Source organism: Symphodus melops (genome assembly GCF_947650265.1).
Source record: "Symphodus melops genome assembly, chromosome: 14".
Classification (NCBI taxonomy): Eukaryota; Metazoa; Chordata; class Actinopteri; order Labriformes; family Labridae; genus Symphodus; species Symphodus melops.
Window position 1 is genome coordinate 10991511 of NC_136704.1, and position 17346 is coordinate 11008856.

Here is a 17346-nt window from a genome sequence, read left to right on the forward strand (position 1 = left end):
GAGAGAGCCGGCTTAAATACTGGAGCTGATGGTGATGATCCACACCTGTGCGCGTAACTGCAACCACTGTAGCCAAGAGGGGGGGGGGGGCACAGGAGGAGCAGACAGACAGGGAACACTAACAACAAACACACGTGGAAAGCACTAAAAACCCCTTTGCATAACAGAGTCATGCAAAGAACAACGTGCACAAACACAGACTCGTCAATATTATGAAGAAAAATGTTTTAAAAAGCTTTTTACTACTACTACCCTATAGTTTGTGACCACGAAATAATAGTGATTATAATAACCCAGAGTTATAGTCAATGCAGACTTACGTGAAATGAAGAAAAAAAACTATTAGCTTGCTACCTTAAGTCTACAGAGTACCAATTATTAATTATTTTTTAATTATTGGATTAATGAAGACAATCACTGTTATTCAGTGTCATTAGATCAGCAAGAGTTTTGTACTTGTAATGAGCGCTTACAAACCATCCATCTCAAAACTAACACAAGCAAAATGATAAAACCTTCGGGGACTTGATGGAAATGTAACTGTAGGAAATGAAATTCTTCTCTGCTAGCTGAGTTTCTTCTGAATCTACAAAACCACGTCAGTAACAGTGACGAGCTCAGCAGGGTCTCACAGCATATACTGCAAGTGTGCACGTGTAGGGAAGGATCAAAGACACTAGGCTAAATACTTGAGGCTCACAAACATCACAGGATAAAAAAAACACAAAAAAACATGACTCATAAGTAGATTAATCACATTGACTTGCATTGTCAATAAAAGTCTGTTCAGTAAATAAAGTATGAGTGAACAGTAACACCACTTTACTCTAGGGGTCACTGAAGGACAGACAGATGATTAAGCATTGAGGATTACTTAACCATAACCCAGTATTGTGTTAAACTACTGATGATGAAACAGAGTGTAATTCACTGGCTGGTTAAGAGGTAATTAAGTTTAAGAAACCTAAAGATTGACCTGATCACCCAGTTTGTTCTACGATATATATAATTATCTACCATATTACTGCATCAATAATTGTTTAGAAGGACTTATTGAAAGTTCATCACTATTTTAGTCATGCTTGAGTCTTTGCTCAATTCATCCTAATGACCAGTTATATACTTAAAATAATCTACATGGATTGATAAGGAGTTAGTCATGTATCTATAATACACATACAGTACAGTGAGCTCTTCTTTAATTCCTTCATAGTTTTCCAGGTAAGAAGTGAACATTTCATCTGGTTATATTGTTTTTCCTAACTTGAGCGTAGAGATCGTCTGGGCTGCCAGCAGCCTGTGTTTGGCTGTTTGCTGTCCCGGACACTTTGACTTGTGCATACAGTATCTCTTGCTGCTGTCCTCTGTCCTGTGCCGAGGTAAAGGATGGTTCATCTTTCATCCTGGAGAAGTCTATCTCTCCGTAGTGGATATTTTCTTTTCCTTCTTCCTCTGTTGTCGTTGCTGGCTCTCCTGTAGAAATCTCTTCACCAGTTTGACTCTGAAGAAAACAAATCACCATAAGAACTGTGGGTTGAACCTTCAGCTGGATGCAATCAATATTTTCAGACCCATCTCACCATTTTAATCAAAATGTAGTCATTCTCAGTTTGACAAGAAATGTGTAAAAGTGTTGTGATAACTGAATATTTTGGTTTTATTTTATCTCAACTGATGTAAAGTTTTCAAAGGTACAAAAATGATTAATAAAAATTAGAATCATGAGTCAAAATGACCTTATTGGCCACATATTTCTTTTTCAGTCAAGAGGCCCCTGATTCACATCGTTGTTTGTTCAGGAAATAAAAGTTAAAATGTTCACGCAACTACGAAAAGGATTCAAAGTTGACCACGGGGACTTCAGTGATGCAGCGATAAGTGCGTGCACCCAATGACAGTGCCCACCACAGGGTTAAAACCAATCTGTTCTCTCTCCCTCTCCCTCCCTCTCTCTCTCTCTCTCTCTCTCTCTCTCTCTCTCTCGGATTTCTGACTCTATCCACTGTCTTATCGCTTCAATGCGCAAAAAGCCCCAAAAATCAATCTCTGAAAGTTGACCAGGATTTGAGCGAACAAAGCGAGAATTACATCACAGCCTAGAGTCCGTAAAGTCATTAAAGTGGATGAATATAAAGAGTGAGTGCCTGATGGTCAGTGTGAGAAGAAGTCACATGTGCAGCACTGTGAGTTACAGTTTTGTGTTTTCCCACCTGAGTCCGTTGTGCAGTTGGATGTTTTGACTTTAAACGCCTAAAAGACATGAGAGGCTGTTAGATTGTACTTTGTTTAAGGTTTGATCAATTTCTTGCTAGTGATGTATATTAATATATTTCAAGTGCTGCTGAAACACCAGTGCCAGTATCTGAGTTTTCAGTTTTTATCTGATTCTTACCAAACAAAGACACCCAGACAGATAGACGCAACGATCCCAAGGATTCCTCCAGTGACTGCCGGCCATTGTGAAAAGCTCCCAGCCGGAGCCCCTAAATAAATTCGAGCAATATTAAATACGAAGTGAAAGTTAAAAAAAAGCTGATTCAATGTGGATATGCAAAACTTGTGATGTAACTACTGGATATCGAAGTGCTCAACAGGGTACTGCAGCAAAAAACACAAAAAGTCAGGCATAAAGCAACAGAAAATTGGAAGAGTGAAAATAGTAGCTTGCATATAATCAATAATATAATATAAATGATAAAGATATATCTAATTCTTACAGACAACAAGTCATGCAAAATGAGCTGTTACTTATTTGTGAGATAAAACAATAAAGTTATGTGTTTACCTTCAATACAAAGATGAATCTCTGGTGATTTTTCATGTCCGAGCTCATTCTTGGCCACACAGTAATAAACTCCTCCCTCTGTGGCATTAAAGCTGTAAAACTCTCCTTCAGAGACCTTCATGGATTAATCTGTGTTGATCCTGAACCAGGTGAAGCTGCTGACAGGAGGCTTGGCTCTGCTGGAGCAGCTCAGGTTCACATGAACACCTGCTGACACCGAACCTGATGGACTGATGGACGCTAAAGTGTTTTTTGGAGCATCTGAAGAAAATGTGAGATAAACATAATTAATTAAAGACACAAAACTCCTCAAAATCCTGACGTTCTAACAGGAGGAAATAACAATCTCTGGACAGTCTCACATGAAACACTGAGAGTCTTTGTCTCCTCTGCTGTCATCACATCTTTTCCTTCATTCACAGGATATGATGCAGAACAGGTGATGTTGTCTCCATCGTGTTTGTCCGTCAGAGTGATCTGCTCCTGGATTTTAGTGGTGAAGGTTCCGTCTGTGTTTTCCTCCATGTTGTTGAGAGAGTCTTGTTTGAGATTCCAGGTGAGTTTAGGAGGGGAGTGTGGACAGGGAGTGAAAGCTGAGCAGGTTATAGTGACAGACTCCTTCTCCTTCAGATCTGCTGGGATCACCATGCTTGGTACTGGAGGTGTATCTGAATACAAGTGTGGAAATTGTCAATGTATATACAAATATATTATATTTCAGAAACAGCCATCGGATAAAGATTGATAAAAAAAAAAACAAGATTGATAAAAAAAAGTACCAAAAAACCAAAGCGCTTACCTATAACTGTTATTCGAAGAGGATCACAAAGAGCTGTGGCTGTGAATGTACTGCTTTCGATTCTGAAGTAGTATGTGTCGTTATATGTTGAGATTATTGGAGAAAATAAAGTGGTGCATTGATTCTGACTGAGGTTTCCAGTGATATTCATTGGATAGATTCTGACTGTCCCGCTGCTGTTGAATATCAGATTGCTTGGAATGAGATCAAAAAAGGGGGAGCTCTTAGTCCATAACCCGAAGATTGGTATTCTGCTGTCAAACAATACTTCTTCAAGAGGTTTAAAGGTACATGGGATCTGCAAGCAAGATCCATTCAGTGCTTCCATCTGCTTTGGTGTAGTGATGTTGAGGTCTGATTTATATACACATTGAGCCAGTGCACCTGAAAACAGACTCATTGTTAATATAAAGTGGAATCGATTTCTTCGACTGGAAAGGCATGATGTGTTACACTTTGCATATTGATATTTGTTTTAAATTTAAATTACGTTACAAATGAAATTCATTTTCATGTATTATTCATGAGCAGCAGGTTGTTACACCTGTTTTCCCTACAGACTGTAAATATTCATGGATAAAGCCTGCTGTCAGCCATCTGTTGCAGCAGGGAGTTCTGCAGGCTCATCGGCAGCAGCCACCATGCTGGAAATCCTGTCTGAGCTTGAGCGACAGGCTGAGAACTGGAGCTGAGGCGGGTTTAAAGCCTCTTGACAATCCTTTACATTTGTTCCACCTGTCAGTCACATCAGCTACACACCTAACTATGGATTAAACATTTCATTTTCAAAATCAAAACAAAGCAGTTTAGGATTTTGCACTTCCATATTGGCTTCATGTTTAATAACTGGAGGATGTGCTTGTTTTTTCATGTGCTGCTCAAAATGTCTGTATATTAGTCATCAACGTATGGTGTTTTACACCATTTAAATTATGCTGTTTTTATGTTGTTTCTTTTGAGAGTGATGTGATTTGATTGGGATGCAAGGATTTCTGAGCTTGTAATGAAAGACACATTTGACACAAAGTGTCTTCTTATCTTATCAGGATGAGTACAATGTCAGAAATATCTGCTCTAGAATGACTTGAAACTGTAAATCAGAGAGAAATGTCTTTAAGTGAAAGAGACTGAACAAGGACTCACCTGGGAGAAAGAGGACACTCAGTAACATGCTGGCTGTCAACATCTTCCCAACAAGAGTATCACCCTTCATCACCTAAGTTGAGTTGCATTTAAGTAAAATGTCATGGGTACAACAGGGAAGAAGATCTCCATTTTGACTACATACATTTTTCATGATCAATAGATAAATTAAGAGACACAACGTTTAATTGAAATGAAAAATAAAAACACTTTTGAAGGTATTACACTTCACCATTAGTCAAATATTGCTTGCTTTGTCGCTGAGTTAAGCTATTTTTCCCTTTTGGATCGAGTTCTTTTTTTCCTGGAGTATATGTAATATAAGTAATACAATCAGTAAAAAGCTCTTACCAGATGAGCCCACGTTAAACGGAGAGTTTTTGAGAAGTTCTTCTATGGGTGATGGTTCAGGAATTTGAGAAGAAGAACAGAATTAATACTTCTCTTTTTATCTGCTGTTTACTAAGCAGACTTCCTGTGTGTCATGGATACTCAGAAACAACGTTTTGAAATACTATCAAGCAGAGAATTATGATAAACATTCAGTATGTCAAAGAAGTTACAAATTTTGAAACGTACAGTTAACTATATGTACTTCATGACATTTGTGGAATGTTTGGGATATATGATATTATGGGATTTATGGGGCCGCTATTGATAAAAGGGAGAAAATAAAATCAAATAATGATAAATCAGCCCAAATCTTTTAAGATCTGTGAAATGTGTTGTGGTCACATGAAAGTAATCTAACCATATGATACACAAGCTCAACTCAACTCAACTCAACTTTATGTATAAAGCACTTTAAATAGCCACAGCTGGGACAAGTGCTGTACACACATGAGAAAAAAGAGCATAAAATGTAACACAAACAATAACAGGGTTAAAACAATAAAAACAATAAAACACTAAAACAGGAACAGAGTCTCATGCTGGGTTGAAAGCCAAATGTGCACATCACCTTTACACATCACCTGCAGCACAATGTTCATGTTTTCTGTTAGTAAATGAATTAATGTCGACCTCTGCTTTTTCGTTGATTCTTCAGTGAGCTTCGAATGAACAGCTGAGACAGCTTGCCTACAGCAACATACCTACATAACTGTGGTTAGGTTAATGTAAATATACAGTGTTTGTCGATGTGGATTTGTATGTGCTGCTGTCAGATCCCAGCAAAGTGGTTAGCTTGAGTGTTACTGAACTCATTTCATCTTAAAAGGTCATATATGTCACCTCTTTACAAATCATCAGATTAACTTGCAAAACTTCAAATACATCACAGATCTTAATAATTACCATCATGCTGAACTTCTGTTGGCTATGTTGAAGACTTGAGCAAACTGTATGACAGGTTAGTATCCTCTTTCTTAACATAAAAATACACTTGAGGTGCTGAAAAGAAGTCTATGATGCTTGTTTCTTTAAATAACCTTCAGTTGTATTTAGATTTGATCAGTGTCGAGATGTGTCATCATGTTTCCTGTTCCTCCGTGTACACTGATAACTGAGAAATCTGAAACCTCAGTTCATCTCATCAGTGTGTCATTTGTGTTCTTGTTTTTATTTTATTGCTTTGATTGGTCATCTTCTCTGAGGTCAACTTCCTGGTTGAGGTTGTGTCTCTCATGAACGCTCGCACATGAATGCATCATGCTGCCTAACTGGAATCTAACTGGAAGTTAGACAGATGCCGTGCTTTTTTACTTGTTGAATTTTGTTTCAAGCTAGCACAAACGGATGAACTTCATCATGATGAATGTTCTATTGCACGCGTTGAATGCTGAATTGAGTGTGATATTTCGCAGCATCCACGCTGTTTTCTGTTGTTGTTACAACATTCAGACTTCCTGAACTGAAAGCATGTGAACATTTTTCCCAACTCAGAAACTGAGACCATCTAAGGAGCACCTGAATGCAGCATTAGTCCTCCCAAGCTCTGTCAGTCAGCTAAAAAAAACATCCTGATGAACAGGCTCTTAAAGTCCATACCCTAACAATGTTTAAATACTGAACATATTTATAAACCAAACAATAACTCTGCCTTAAATGGCACATGCTCAAACAAACCAGTAACCATTACACTGAAGCGTTTGTTTTTTAAGAGCTTTTTTAGATAAAACATGGATTTAATCATCCTGATCTGGTTACAGACTCTCCTCTCAAAGAGACTTCAAACTGCATACTTTTCAACAGGACTCACAAAACTTCAAACAAACTGGAAGATTCTCTCAGTCACTTTCAATTCAATATTTATTGTTTGGTATTAATGCTATTTGTTATAACATTTGATGTGGACAGCATCACAAATTGTTACAATCTTAAAGTGTGCCTTGTTGTGATATTCTGCATCGTCAGGAATACCATAATGAACAGGATTTTCCAGTTAGTGTCGAAAAGCATTGACTCAACCTTTTAAGTAGAAAAAAAAAGATGTCAGAGCTCCCAAGGACTTGGAAAGCGATAACAACAGGATGTTGATTAACAAGCTTTCCTACTTTCAGTCAAAGACCAAACCAAGTTATTTATGCTTTGAAAGCTTTCCACACTCCGAACTTTGGACAACCTCTATCAATCCTCAAAAAGACAACCAGATATGCTGGTCCAGCAGATTGACTGTCTCTGTCTTTCTCAGTCAGGAGTTCGAGTACACTTAAACCGGTTGATGTCTTCAGGACTTCCCGGAAAACAGAATAGTTAAACCATTATCTGTCTATATGATAAATGTATATGTTCGAGTGTCTAAGATTTGAAACCATGCCTGTTGTTTGTCAAACTGTTCAAAGGAGAACACAATTGAACTTTTTCCCTCCATCTGTCGTGAAGCCATAAAACTAGACTGGGAGCAATTAAGAGTACTACAGTCACTGTCCAGGACTTTGAAAAACTCCAATGTTGAAATCTCTATTAACGAAATGCAGATGCATCTTTGAATATAGATATTTGAAAATTTCATTTTGAAACAATTAACATGATTCTTTTCTGGTCAGAATCCGATGTGTAATAAAGGAATTACGCGTAATTAAATTTTAATAGGAATTGGACGTGGACCAACATTGCCATCAAGTGGACAAACACCATCGGGGATGTGTAAGCTGTGTAATGCATAATTATAGATTGTGTTACTTAGTTACAGAAGACGTTATTTAAAGACATTAAGTCTTCAAATGTGATTAATCTGCGTTGTTAAAGGTTTTCTTATATAAAAATTATTTTTCCAAACTTCAGTATGAAATGTATCGACCAATGGTAACCACTCCTTTAAACCTGATATATTAACCGAAAATATATGATGTAACCTACATTGATGTGAATCTGAAAACAACTGATATCAAATTGAATGTATGGTGTATATGATGTATATGATTTACATATGTTTAGTCTTATTCTTAAACTTAGTGAGGAATCTAAAACTTTTTCAGTTAAGACAACGCCTATACATTCAGGAGGAGGGCCTGAAACTTCCCCAATTCTTGCCCTGATAAAACCCCTTTACAGAAGTGATAGTTTAGGTTTTTGGGGTTTTTGGCGTTTTTGCTTGTGAGCTGTTAAGCTCTTTAAGGGGCTGACTCTTTTCCATCGAGTCTAGCCAGGCCCAGCAGTTAGATTCCCTGCTGCAATCTTTTCTGGAAGACGAACTCGTCTTGTCTTCATCTAATTTTTAACTTCTCCTTCAAGGCAAAGTTTACTTTAATTTTTAAGATTTTACTGTAGGAACGATTCCTACTGACTTCATTTTAATTGCAACTTTTTACGCGTACATCTTTGGATTTTAACACTTTCTTGCACAAGCAAGGTCTTTTCAAACTTTTCTTTGGCTCACCGCATGTTTGGACATTTTCCAGATCTGGATTAAAATCGAGATGGCCATGAGATTAATCTAAAAAGGAAATTGGACTTTCAAAGACTTTCAAAATAATTCATTTTTGTTTGAATTCACTCGGGACGCTGAGACGACGCGAGCCAAATCACCATCCAGAATTCTCACTTTAAGCTCCAGACTCGACCTCCTATCTGGTTTACTACGGTAGCTGATGGACGTGCTCAGGTGTGTTTCACAGGTGCAGCTCATCTAATCAGCCCAGTATATAAATCTGCTCTCTTCATGCAGTCAGTGTCAGATTATTGTTCTACACTCTGTGATTTGTGCTCCTCGTGTCAGCGCTCTCTGGAAAGATTTTGGATTTTTGTGTTTTTCCAGTCAAGTCTCACCTGAACCTCCGTCCACCTGTCGTCTGCTGATCATCGTATCTGGTTATACCACACGCGTGTTGGGATCGGGACTCACATTGATCGTCACGTTATTTATCTTGTCGCACATTTCCTTCACCATTGTCACTAGTTTGTATTCATTTAAACTATAATTGATTTTGACTACTCTGCCTCTGAGTCGTGCGTCTGGGTCCAAACCTATTCTGAACCGCAACACAATTTTCTTCATTCCATGAAAATCAAATATTTAAAACATGTTGAATTGTTTAAAAGGTTTCCAACCTGTTTTCTCTCTTGTCCAGTTTTATCTGGTTAAAAAAACACAGGACTGGATTACTTGATTAAATCTGATTACATAATCCCCTTTAATGTGTCATAGAATGAATGTGAAGGACTTGAACCAAACTGTGGACTGTGTTATGATGTCTTAAGAGTTTAGTACACAATAATTTAGTCAACTTTTCATTGCAACAGACATTAGACTTCTCAGTAAATATAAGAAAGTGTATGTTATTAAATGAACAACTTCTCCTTCGTACTTACATTTCAAACTTCTCACACAGCATCATCAGTTTACTTTAAACCACTTCTCTTTAACTACCTTTACTTCATGAACCACACAGTGACAGACTGAAGCTTTTCACACAGATGTTTTATTACTTACTTTGAGCCTCTTCTGTTTCAACATGTTATAAAGTAGACAACAGACAGGAGGACTCGCTGCTTCAGGTTAAACATTTAATGTCTTAAAATGAATTGACATTGTTTTCGGGACTTGCACCAAACTGCTGACTGTGTTGTGTTTGTGGTGAACCAGTCAGAACAAGTCTAGAAAGTTAAACATCTGGTTTACAATAAAACACGTTTTCTTATACATGAAATGTTTACAGCATTAATATGTTTAAATACATTCACGGGGAAAATGGGGAACATGTCCCAGACTGCTTCCTCTTCCTGCATACTAACAAGCTCTTCATGACATAAATTACACATTACAGATGATTAACTAATTATTGCTGCAAAGTAATAATATTTAATGCAGAGGAGTCAGAGAAAAGAGAAACAGAGATTTTGCATTTCAGAGGATCATGAAGTCATCCTCTTCTCCTTCATGATGCTTGAATCATAATCACACTGTTGACATAATCTGCTTCTTCTGCGTCCTGTTTGAGTGAAACAACACAGAGAGAGTGGAGTCAGCGCTGTGTAGTGAGTTTGATGAAGCTCCAAGAGACAAACACTTTGAGTTTATCTCTGTAACTCAAAGTCAGTGTGAAGTAACATCAAGTTTTCATCAAACTCTTTTTCCTGTTACTGTATCTGCTCTCCTGTCGCTGCTGTTGGACCTGAATATCTAAACATCAGTTTCTCAGGATGAATTTCTTTATGTGAATATGATGATCAAAACCTTCAAAGGAAGCTACTCAGAAAATGTTCCTCTTTTACCACACATGCTTCAATCTCATTTTGTAGAAAGAATGATGAAGCTGTCTTCATCTAGTGTCTTACCTTCTTCACCTGTTTGTTGAAGCACCTTGACTTTAACCAGCTGAAAGAAAAAGACAGCAGATAAAATAAGATCAAAGAGAAACACTAACATTGTAAAAAAAGAAATACAAACACACACACACACACACACACACACACACACACACACACACACACACACACACACACAATGAGATGGGTAAAATAAGATGCTAATGAGCTAACCTTGCCTGATCTTAGAGACATTCACCTTCGTATTATCTCCAAGATCAGACAGACTTTGTCTCAAAATGTTGCAGAAAAACTACTTCATGCATTTGTTTCCTCCAGGTCGGACCACTATAATTCTCTTTCAGCAGGGGGCTCTTGTAGATCTCTACAGACCCTTCAGCTAGTCCAAAACGCTGCAGCTCGTGTACTGACTAGAACTAGGAAAAGAGACCACATTTCTCCTGTATTGGTTTCTCTTCACTGGCTCCTTATAAAATCTAGAAGAGATTTTAAAATCCTTCTTCTCTCTTACAAAACTCTAAATGGTCAGGCACCAAGTCTTGTTAAAGACTTAATTGTGCCGTACTACCCGTCGAGAACATTGCGCTCCCAGAATGCAGGCCTGCTCGTGGTACCTACAGTTTCTAAATGTGCTATAGGAGGAAAAGTTTTTAGTTATCAGGACACACGTTGACCAGTCGATGTCCGAGAGGCAGACACAGCATTTTGTCCTCATGAAACTTTGTTTTAAAAATATAGGCAGGTTTGTCTCACCACTCAAAGATGATAACTGTGCTGTAGAGCAGCACAATTCCCAGGATCTTCAGTGTAATGTGGAACTCAACCCCAAACCTCGGATACTCTGGAAAAAGACATCATGATCACCTTCTACTACATGGAAAAAACTGTTCATGGCTGTAAGATATCCTGCACTTTGATTTCATCTTTTAGACTCTAATGTCAACGTACGTGTTTCATTTATTTATGTTGCATTATTACACATTCATTCAGTAAGAATGTGTTTTCGTGAAAACAAACCAATAACCCAACAGATAGAAAAAGACAGATTGTTGAATGTGTGGATTCATTTACCTCCAACACTCAAATGAATCCTTGATGATGTCTGATGTCCGAGCTCATTCTTGGCCTCACAGTAATAATCTCCTCCCTCTGTGGCATTAAAGCTGTAAAACTCTCCTTCAGAGACCTTCATGGATTCATCTGTGTTGATCCTGAACCAGGTGAAGCTGCTGACAGGAGGCTTGGCTCTGCTGGAGCAGCTCAGGTTCACATGAACACCTGCTGACACCGAACCTGATGGACTGATGGACGCTAAAGTGTTTTTAGGAGCATCTGAAGAAAATGTGAGATAAACATAATTAATTTTAAAAAACAAAATAAAACAAACTCAACATCCTGACATTGAAAACAGGAGGAAATAATAATCTCTGGATGTCTCACATGAAACACTGAGAGTCTTTGTCTCCTCTGCTGTCTTCACATCTTTTCCTTCATTCACAGGATATGATGCAGAACAGGTAATGTTGTCTCCATCATGTTTGTCCGTCAGAGTGATCTGCTCCTGGATTTTAGTGGTGAAGGTTCCGTCTGTGTTTTCCTCCATGTTGTTGAGAGAGTCTTGTTTGAGATTCCAGGTGAGTTTAGGAGGGGAGTGTGGACAGGGAGTGAAAGCTGAGCAGGTTATAGTGACAGACTCCTTCTCCCTCAGATCTGCTGGGATCTCTAGTTTGGGGCTCGGAGGAGAATCTGTGAGTTCAAATCAAACAAAGATTTCTTCATTCGAAAAAAAAAAAAAATCATTAACAATTTGGGGATCTTAAAGCAACAGCTGACACAACAGTCATCAAAAACGTTTCTGAGTGCCAAGATTGAAACCTTTAAAACTCAAGTAAAACTCTCATACCTTTGACTGTAATGTGAAGAGGATCACAAATCGCTGTTGAACTGTATGGCCAGTTTATGATTCTGAAGTAGTATAAGTCTGTATATGTTGTGTTTAAGTTATAAATCAGAGTGGTGCAGCTTTTCATTTTCAAGTTTCCAGTTATGTTCATTGGAAATGTGTTCACTGTCCCGCTGCTGTTGAAAACCACATTACTTGGTCTGGAGGTCTCTCTTTCTTCTTTGTACCATATTCCAAATATTTGTCTTGTGATGTTAAACTCTTCTTTTTTTATGACACTAAAGTTACACGGGATTTGCAGACAAGATCCACTCAGTGCTTCCATCTTCTTTGGTGTAGTAATGAAGAGAGCTGTATATTCATGACAACCCGCCAAAACACCTGTATCAAAAAACCTAATAAAAACCATGATGTGGAGTATATTCTGCATAAGAAGAACATTTGTTATACATCAACTATTTTCAGCAGGGCTTCCTGTTATATCTGAGAATGAGCCCTTGCATTATTCTCCGTCTTTAGCTGCTCCCTCCTTTACTCCTTTACTTTTCAGTCAGGACATGAAGAGATGAAAGAAGAAACTCTATCTGAACTCTTCTCTCTGCTTTGTTTCTACAGGAAGTTCAAACTGTAAAGATGAAACATCTTTGAATGAAAGTGAGTGAACAAACAGCTCACCTGATAGAGAGGAGACAGTCAGTAACATGATGACTGTCAGCATGTTCACTGACAGGACTGCAGTAACACCCATCACCTGGAATTCAAAAGTAAGTTACTCTTCAAAGTTAAAGTGTTTGATTAACAAAAAAACAAACAAATAAAAGCTGCTTCAAACTAAAACGATGAAATATAAACAGGTGTTATAGCTGAACTTACCGAACAAGCCACCAGGATCTTAAACAGAGAAAATGGAGAAGAAAGATGAATTTTAAATTTCAGCAGAACTGCAACAAACCAGTCACCTCACTGCTGAGACACAAAAACCCCAAAAAGATTTAATCTTTTCTTCTTGTACCGTGTGAATGAGGAAGTTTGTGTTCGACACATCTTCTGTTTTATTATTACTTTATTTCCTTTTATGGTAGCATCAACTAAAGATGGACAGTTAAGACGAGGAAGAGAGACAACACCTACTAAAGGACCCAGGTCAGACCTGAACCTGGTCCACTGTGATACTGCTTTAAATAGTACATGCTCGAACTAACCAGTAACCATGGTAATGAAGTGTTTGTTTTTTAAGAGCTTTTTTAGATGAAACATGGATTTAATCATCCTGATCTGGTTACAGACTCTCCTCTCAAAGAGACTTCACACTGCAAACTTTTCAACAGGACTCACAAAACTTCAAACAAACTGAAACATGCTCTCATTCTGACACGAGGACAGGTAGTGTATCGAGGCAAACGCAGACCCAAGATGAGATTTCAATAATAAGTCCTTTATTTCGAGCAGGTTCGGTACACGGGTAGTCAGAGTGGAAAACAAATCCAGAGGAGCAGGCGAAGGTCGTTAACAAAGAGCAGGCAGGAGTCAAACACGAGATCAGGAACAACAAACACTAAGACTCGGTTACACAAGGAAACACAACGAACTGGCATCATGAGGGAGGAAACACAGGGCTGATGTAGCACAGACAATCAGGGAGCAACGAGACACAGGTGCGGGTAATCAGGGGCGGGGCTTTACACACAAGGTGGAGATAAGAAGAGGATCTGAAACACAGAGACATGGATGAGTAACATAAAATGAAAACACAAAACAGGCTGACTCCTCTCACTGACACTTTCAATGTTTATTGTTTGGTATTAATGCTATACTGTAACATTTGATGTAGACAACATCTCTCATTGTTACAATCCTAAAGTGTACCTTTATCTACTTTATCAGTGAAGCAATACAGCGATCTGACACAATTTTCTTCATGTCATGAAAATCAACGAGTTAAAAACATGTTGAATGGTTTAAAGGTGTTTTATGAAGCATTTCTTATCAAACTTCTTACACAGCATCTTCAGTTCACTTTAAACCACTTCTCTTTAACTACCTCTACTTCATGAAACACACAGTGACAGACTGAAGCTTTTCACTCAGACGTTTTATTACTTACTTAGAGCCTCTTCTGCATCAACGTGTTATAAAGTAGACAACAGACTTCAGCTGAAACGAAATGAAAGGTTTTCATTTGGACTCAGACCAAACTACTGACTTTATTATATTTTCTATGTACCAGTCAGAACAGAAAGTTAAACATCAGAGCCCATATTCACAAACATTCAGAGAATCCTCTCAGACACTTCATATCTCATAAAATCCTAGAAAAATATGTTTGGTTCAGGAACATTCTCAGAATGACTCTGAAGGAGGAAGACACTACATTTGTTTCTTAGTGAGGAGGCGTAGTTACGATGTCCCTGAATTTACAGCAGACTGTTCTGGGCCTGTCAGTTGTTGTTCTTTGGCCACTCCTGTTGGTCATCTATCACCATACAATGTTTTGGCATTGACTTTCTAGTTCCTGCGTAACAGGAAGTTAACCTAACAAATGGCACGTGTGCTACAGTGGAGCTGATGTCTGCCCATCCTTTGCCATCCTTCTTTCATAGCCCTGCATGAAGAAGGCCTTACCTTTTCACACTGCTCATCAGTAAAGAATCTCAACATCACGTCGTGGTCCTGAGAGTTTCTGTGTGTTTATCTTGATGGATAACTGAATGAGGAAATTCAGTGAGATGAGTACATGAGCGGTCTAAATATTTCATGATTGCGTAAAACATTTTAATACATGCGAAAATATTTTATGAAACAAAAAAACATTAAAAAAATTGTTTGAATATTTTTGGAACTGCAAAATATATTTCAAATATATTGGAGTAAACACCAACAAAATGTGTTCACCTCCATGCTGGTTCACGTGTCGTTCTTGTTCAGAAACGTTTTTTAGACACCTGCAACTAATCATTTAAGATCAGAAGCAGGACGCCAGTGCTTTAAACTTCATTTACATGCTCTTTAACTGTTTACAGGTCTCTTTTAACCAACACATGTTTTTCTCTCCTCACAGGTTATGTACATTAATGGGGGATTATTGTATTATTGTATACAGAGGGGAGGGGGGACAGCGGGTGTGTATTGTAACTAATGTCTTGTGTCCTGCCTGTCTGTATACTGCTACTGGATGCCTTGAATTTCCCTCGGGATCAATAAAGTATCTATCTATCTATCTATCTATCTATCTATCTATCTATCTATCTATCTATCTATCTATCTATCTATCTATCTATCTATCTATCTATCTATCTATCTATCTATCTATCTATCTATCTATCTATCTATCTATCTATCTATCTATCTATCTATCTATCTATCTATCTATCTATCTATCTATCTACATGTGAAATGACAGGATCAGAATCTATGTGTTTTATTCATGTGTTTTCTACACATGTGAAATATATTTTGTAGTTCCTGAAATATTTTTAGAATTGCCTTTGTGTGTCATTCATTTTTTTGCATGTGGTCAAATGTTTTTCGCAATCATGAAATATTTTCAGTTTTACATTCAGGGCCACCGTAGCCTGGGCCGTTTTCACAATCACATTCTGAGAATCCTTTCAGGCACCTCCTTACTTAGCATAAAACATCAGCATCAGGATCAACAGGATTTTTTGCCTAGGAGTTATTTAAGAACATTCAAGGAAGTAGACACGAACTTTTATCTTCATGAGAAGCGTTGTTAACCTTGCTGGTATGACTTTTTTTTGTCATTGGTTAAAAAAAGGAGAAAAAAAAACAATCACAGAATCGAGTCAGGCTTTGTTATTATGAACACTCTGACACTAATACACTTTGTGAATGACTTTCATCTTTACAGGGATCTAGTCCTAACTTTTAGGGGACATTTCTTGAAATGTTCTAATTCGATGTCTGTTAATAGAATTTTTTTCTTTCTTTTTTTGGTTTTTCACTGCTAGGCCATCTGTGCGCCACTAACCAATAACTTTTTTTCCTGTGCTTTTACTCTGTGTCATAGGAAAGTAAACAACTTTGATTACATGCAAAACACACACAGGGCTCTCCTGGGAGAAGAAGAGAACAACCTCCAATATGTTCCAAAATCAAGGGCTATACCTGTAACAATCCCTAAACCTTTAACTAACCTGTGAGGTGGCACCCAGGGCTAAATGTGCCACAACAATGCTTATTCAAAACTGCATGTTAAGAAGAAGGAAGCACAAACAGTGTGAGGCAGGAAGTTCTGTTCTCATTCATTATATTGTTATCACAGCAGCTACACTGAAACTGTGAGATCTGTTTCATGCACATCATTTAGTTTCAGTGAGAGGTCAACAGGCCTTCTCAACACACACTCCTCCATCAGTGTGGATGAAGCAGCCAAGAAGAGCATTATCGGCTGGCTGCCAGTAGATGGCGCCATCGACACTAAAGGTCTGAGTGGCAACGTGGATATGGGTGCTCTGTTTGATGTGCCTGTGCCTTTCTGGCAGATGGAGACAAAAGAGCTGAGAGCTTACTTCAGTCAGCAGGTTGGAGCTGATCTGCCAGCTCAGGTGGAGGCTGAGCTGAAGGCTCTGGAGGACAGAGTGCACAATTAAAAACCTGCTAACATGAAGTCCATCCAGAAACAGTTCACTGATGACTCATGATTTAGACCATCAGGCTGCAATCAGAGTCACTGGCTGAGTTCACATACATAGAGAAGTTTAAAAAATAATAATAATCCAGTTCAGGAAAAGCCAGAGAGATATTGTGTCTCTGTGAACACCGTCAGTGATTTTAGTGAAAATAATCTACGATGCAGATCCTACACATTGACACTACTTGACATTAGTGCTGCAACACAGAGGGACAGGTTTGCTTTGCAACGTGAAGGTTAGATTTGTTTGTAGTTGTTCAACTTTGTCATTAAGAGAAGCACATCTACCTCTATTCTCTCACATAACCTGACATTGTCCAAAAGCCCAGTCAGCATGGCTCTGTAGTGCCTTTGTG

General features: G+C 38.2%; 1 protein-coding gene, 1 long non-coding RNA gene and 1 pseudogene across 3 annotated transcripts in view; all 3 read right to left on the reverse strand.

Annotated features, from left to right (window-relative positions):
• Positions 1-1371: 1371 nt before the first annotated feature.
• LOC306835309 lies at positions 1372-2432 on the reverse strand. The gene is made up of 3 exons (XR_013780622.1): positions 2393-2432; positions 2211-2250; positions 1372-1501 (listed from the first exon to the last, which is right to left on the reverse strand). It is a non-coding gene; the product is annotated as an uncharacterized lncRNA (long non-coding RNA).
• A 155-nt stretch (positions 2433-2587) lies between these two features.
• LOC306835171 (myelin-associated glycoprotein-like) lies at positions 2588-5115 on the reverse strand (annotated as a pseudogene). The gene is made up of 6 exons: positions 5079-5115; positions 4728-4800; positions 3585-3968; positions 3148-3453; positions 2786-3046; positions 2588-2598 (listed from the first exon to the last, which is right to left on the reverse strand). The product of its transcript is annotated as a myelin-associated glycoprotein-like (transcript).
• A 4582-nt stretch (positions 5116-9697) lies between these two features.
• Positions 9698-17346, reverse strand: part of LOC306835293 (B-cell receptor CD22-like) — a 28767-nt gene continuing 21118 nt past the window's right edge. Inside the window, exons 4-8 of the mRNA XM_079361749.1 lie at positions 11877-12182; positions 11508-11768; positions 11190-11277; positions 10446-10485; positions 9698-10099 (exon numbers count right to left, since the gene is read on the reverse strand). Coding sequence (XP_079217875.1) covers positions 10046-10099; positions 10446-10485; positions 11190-11277; positions 11508-11768; positions 11877-12182 — 749 coding nt within the window. The 3' untranslated portion in view covers positions 9698-10045. The remainder of the gene's footprint in view (positions 10100-10445; positions 10486-11189; positions 11278-11507; positions 11769-11876; positions 12183-17346) is intronic.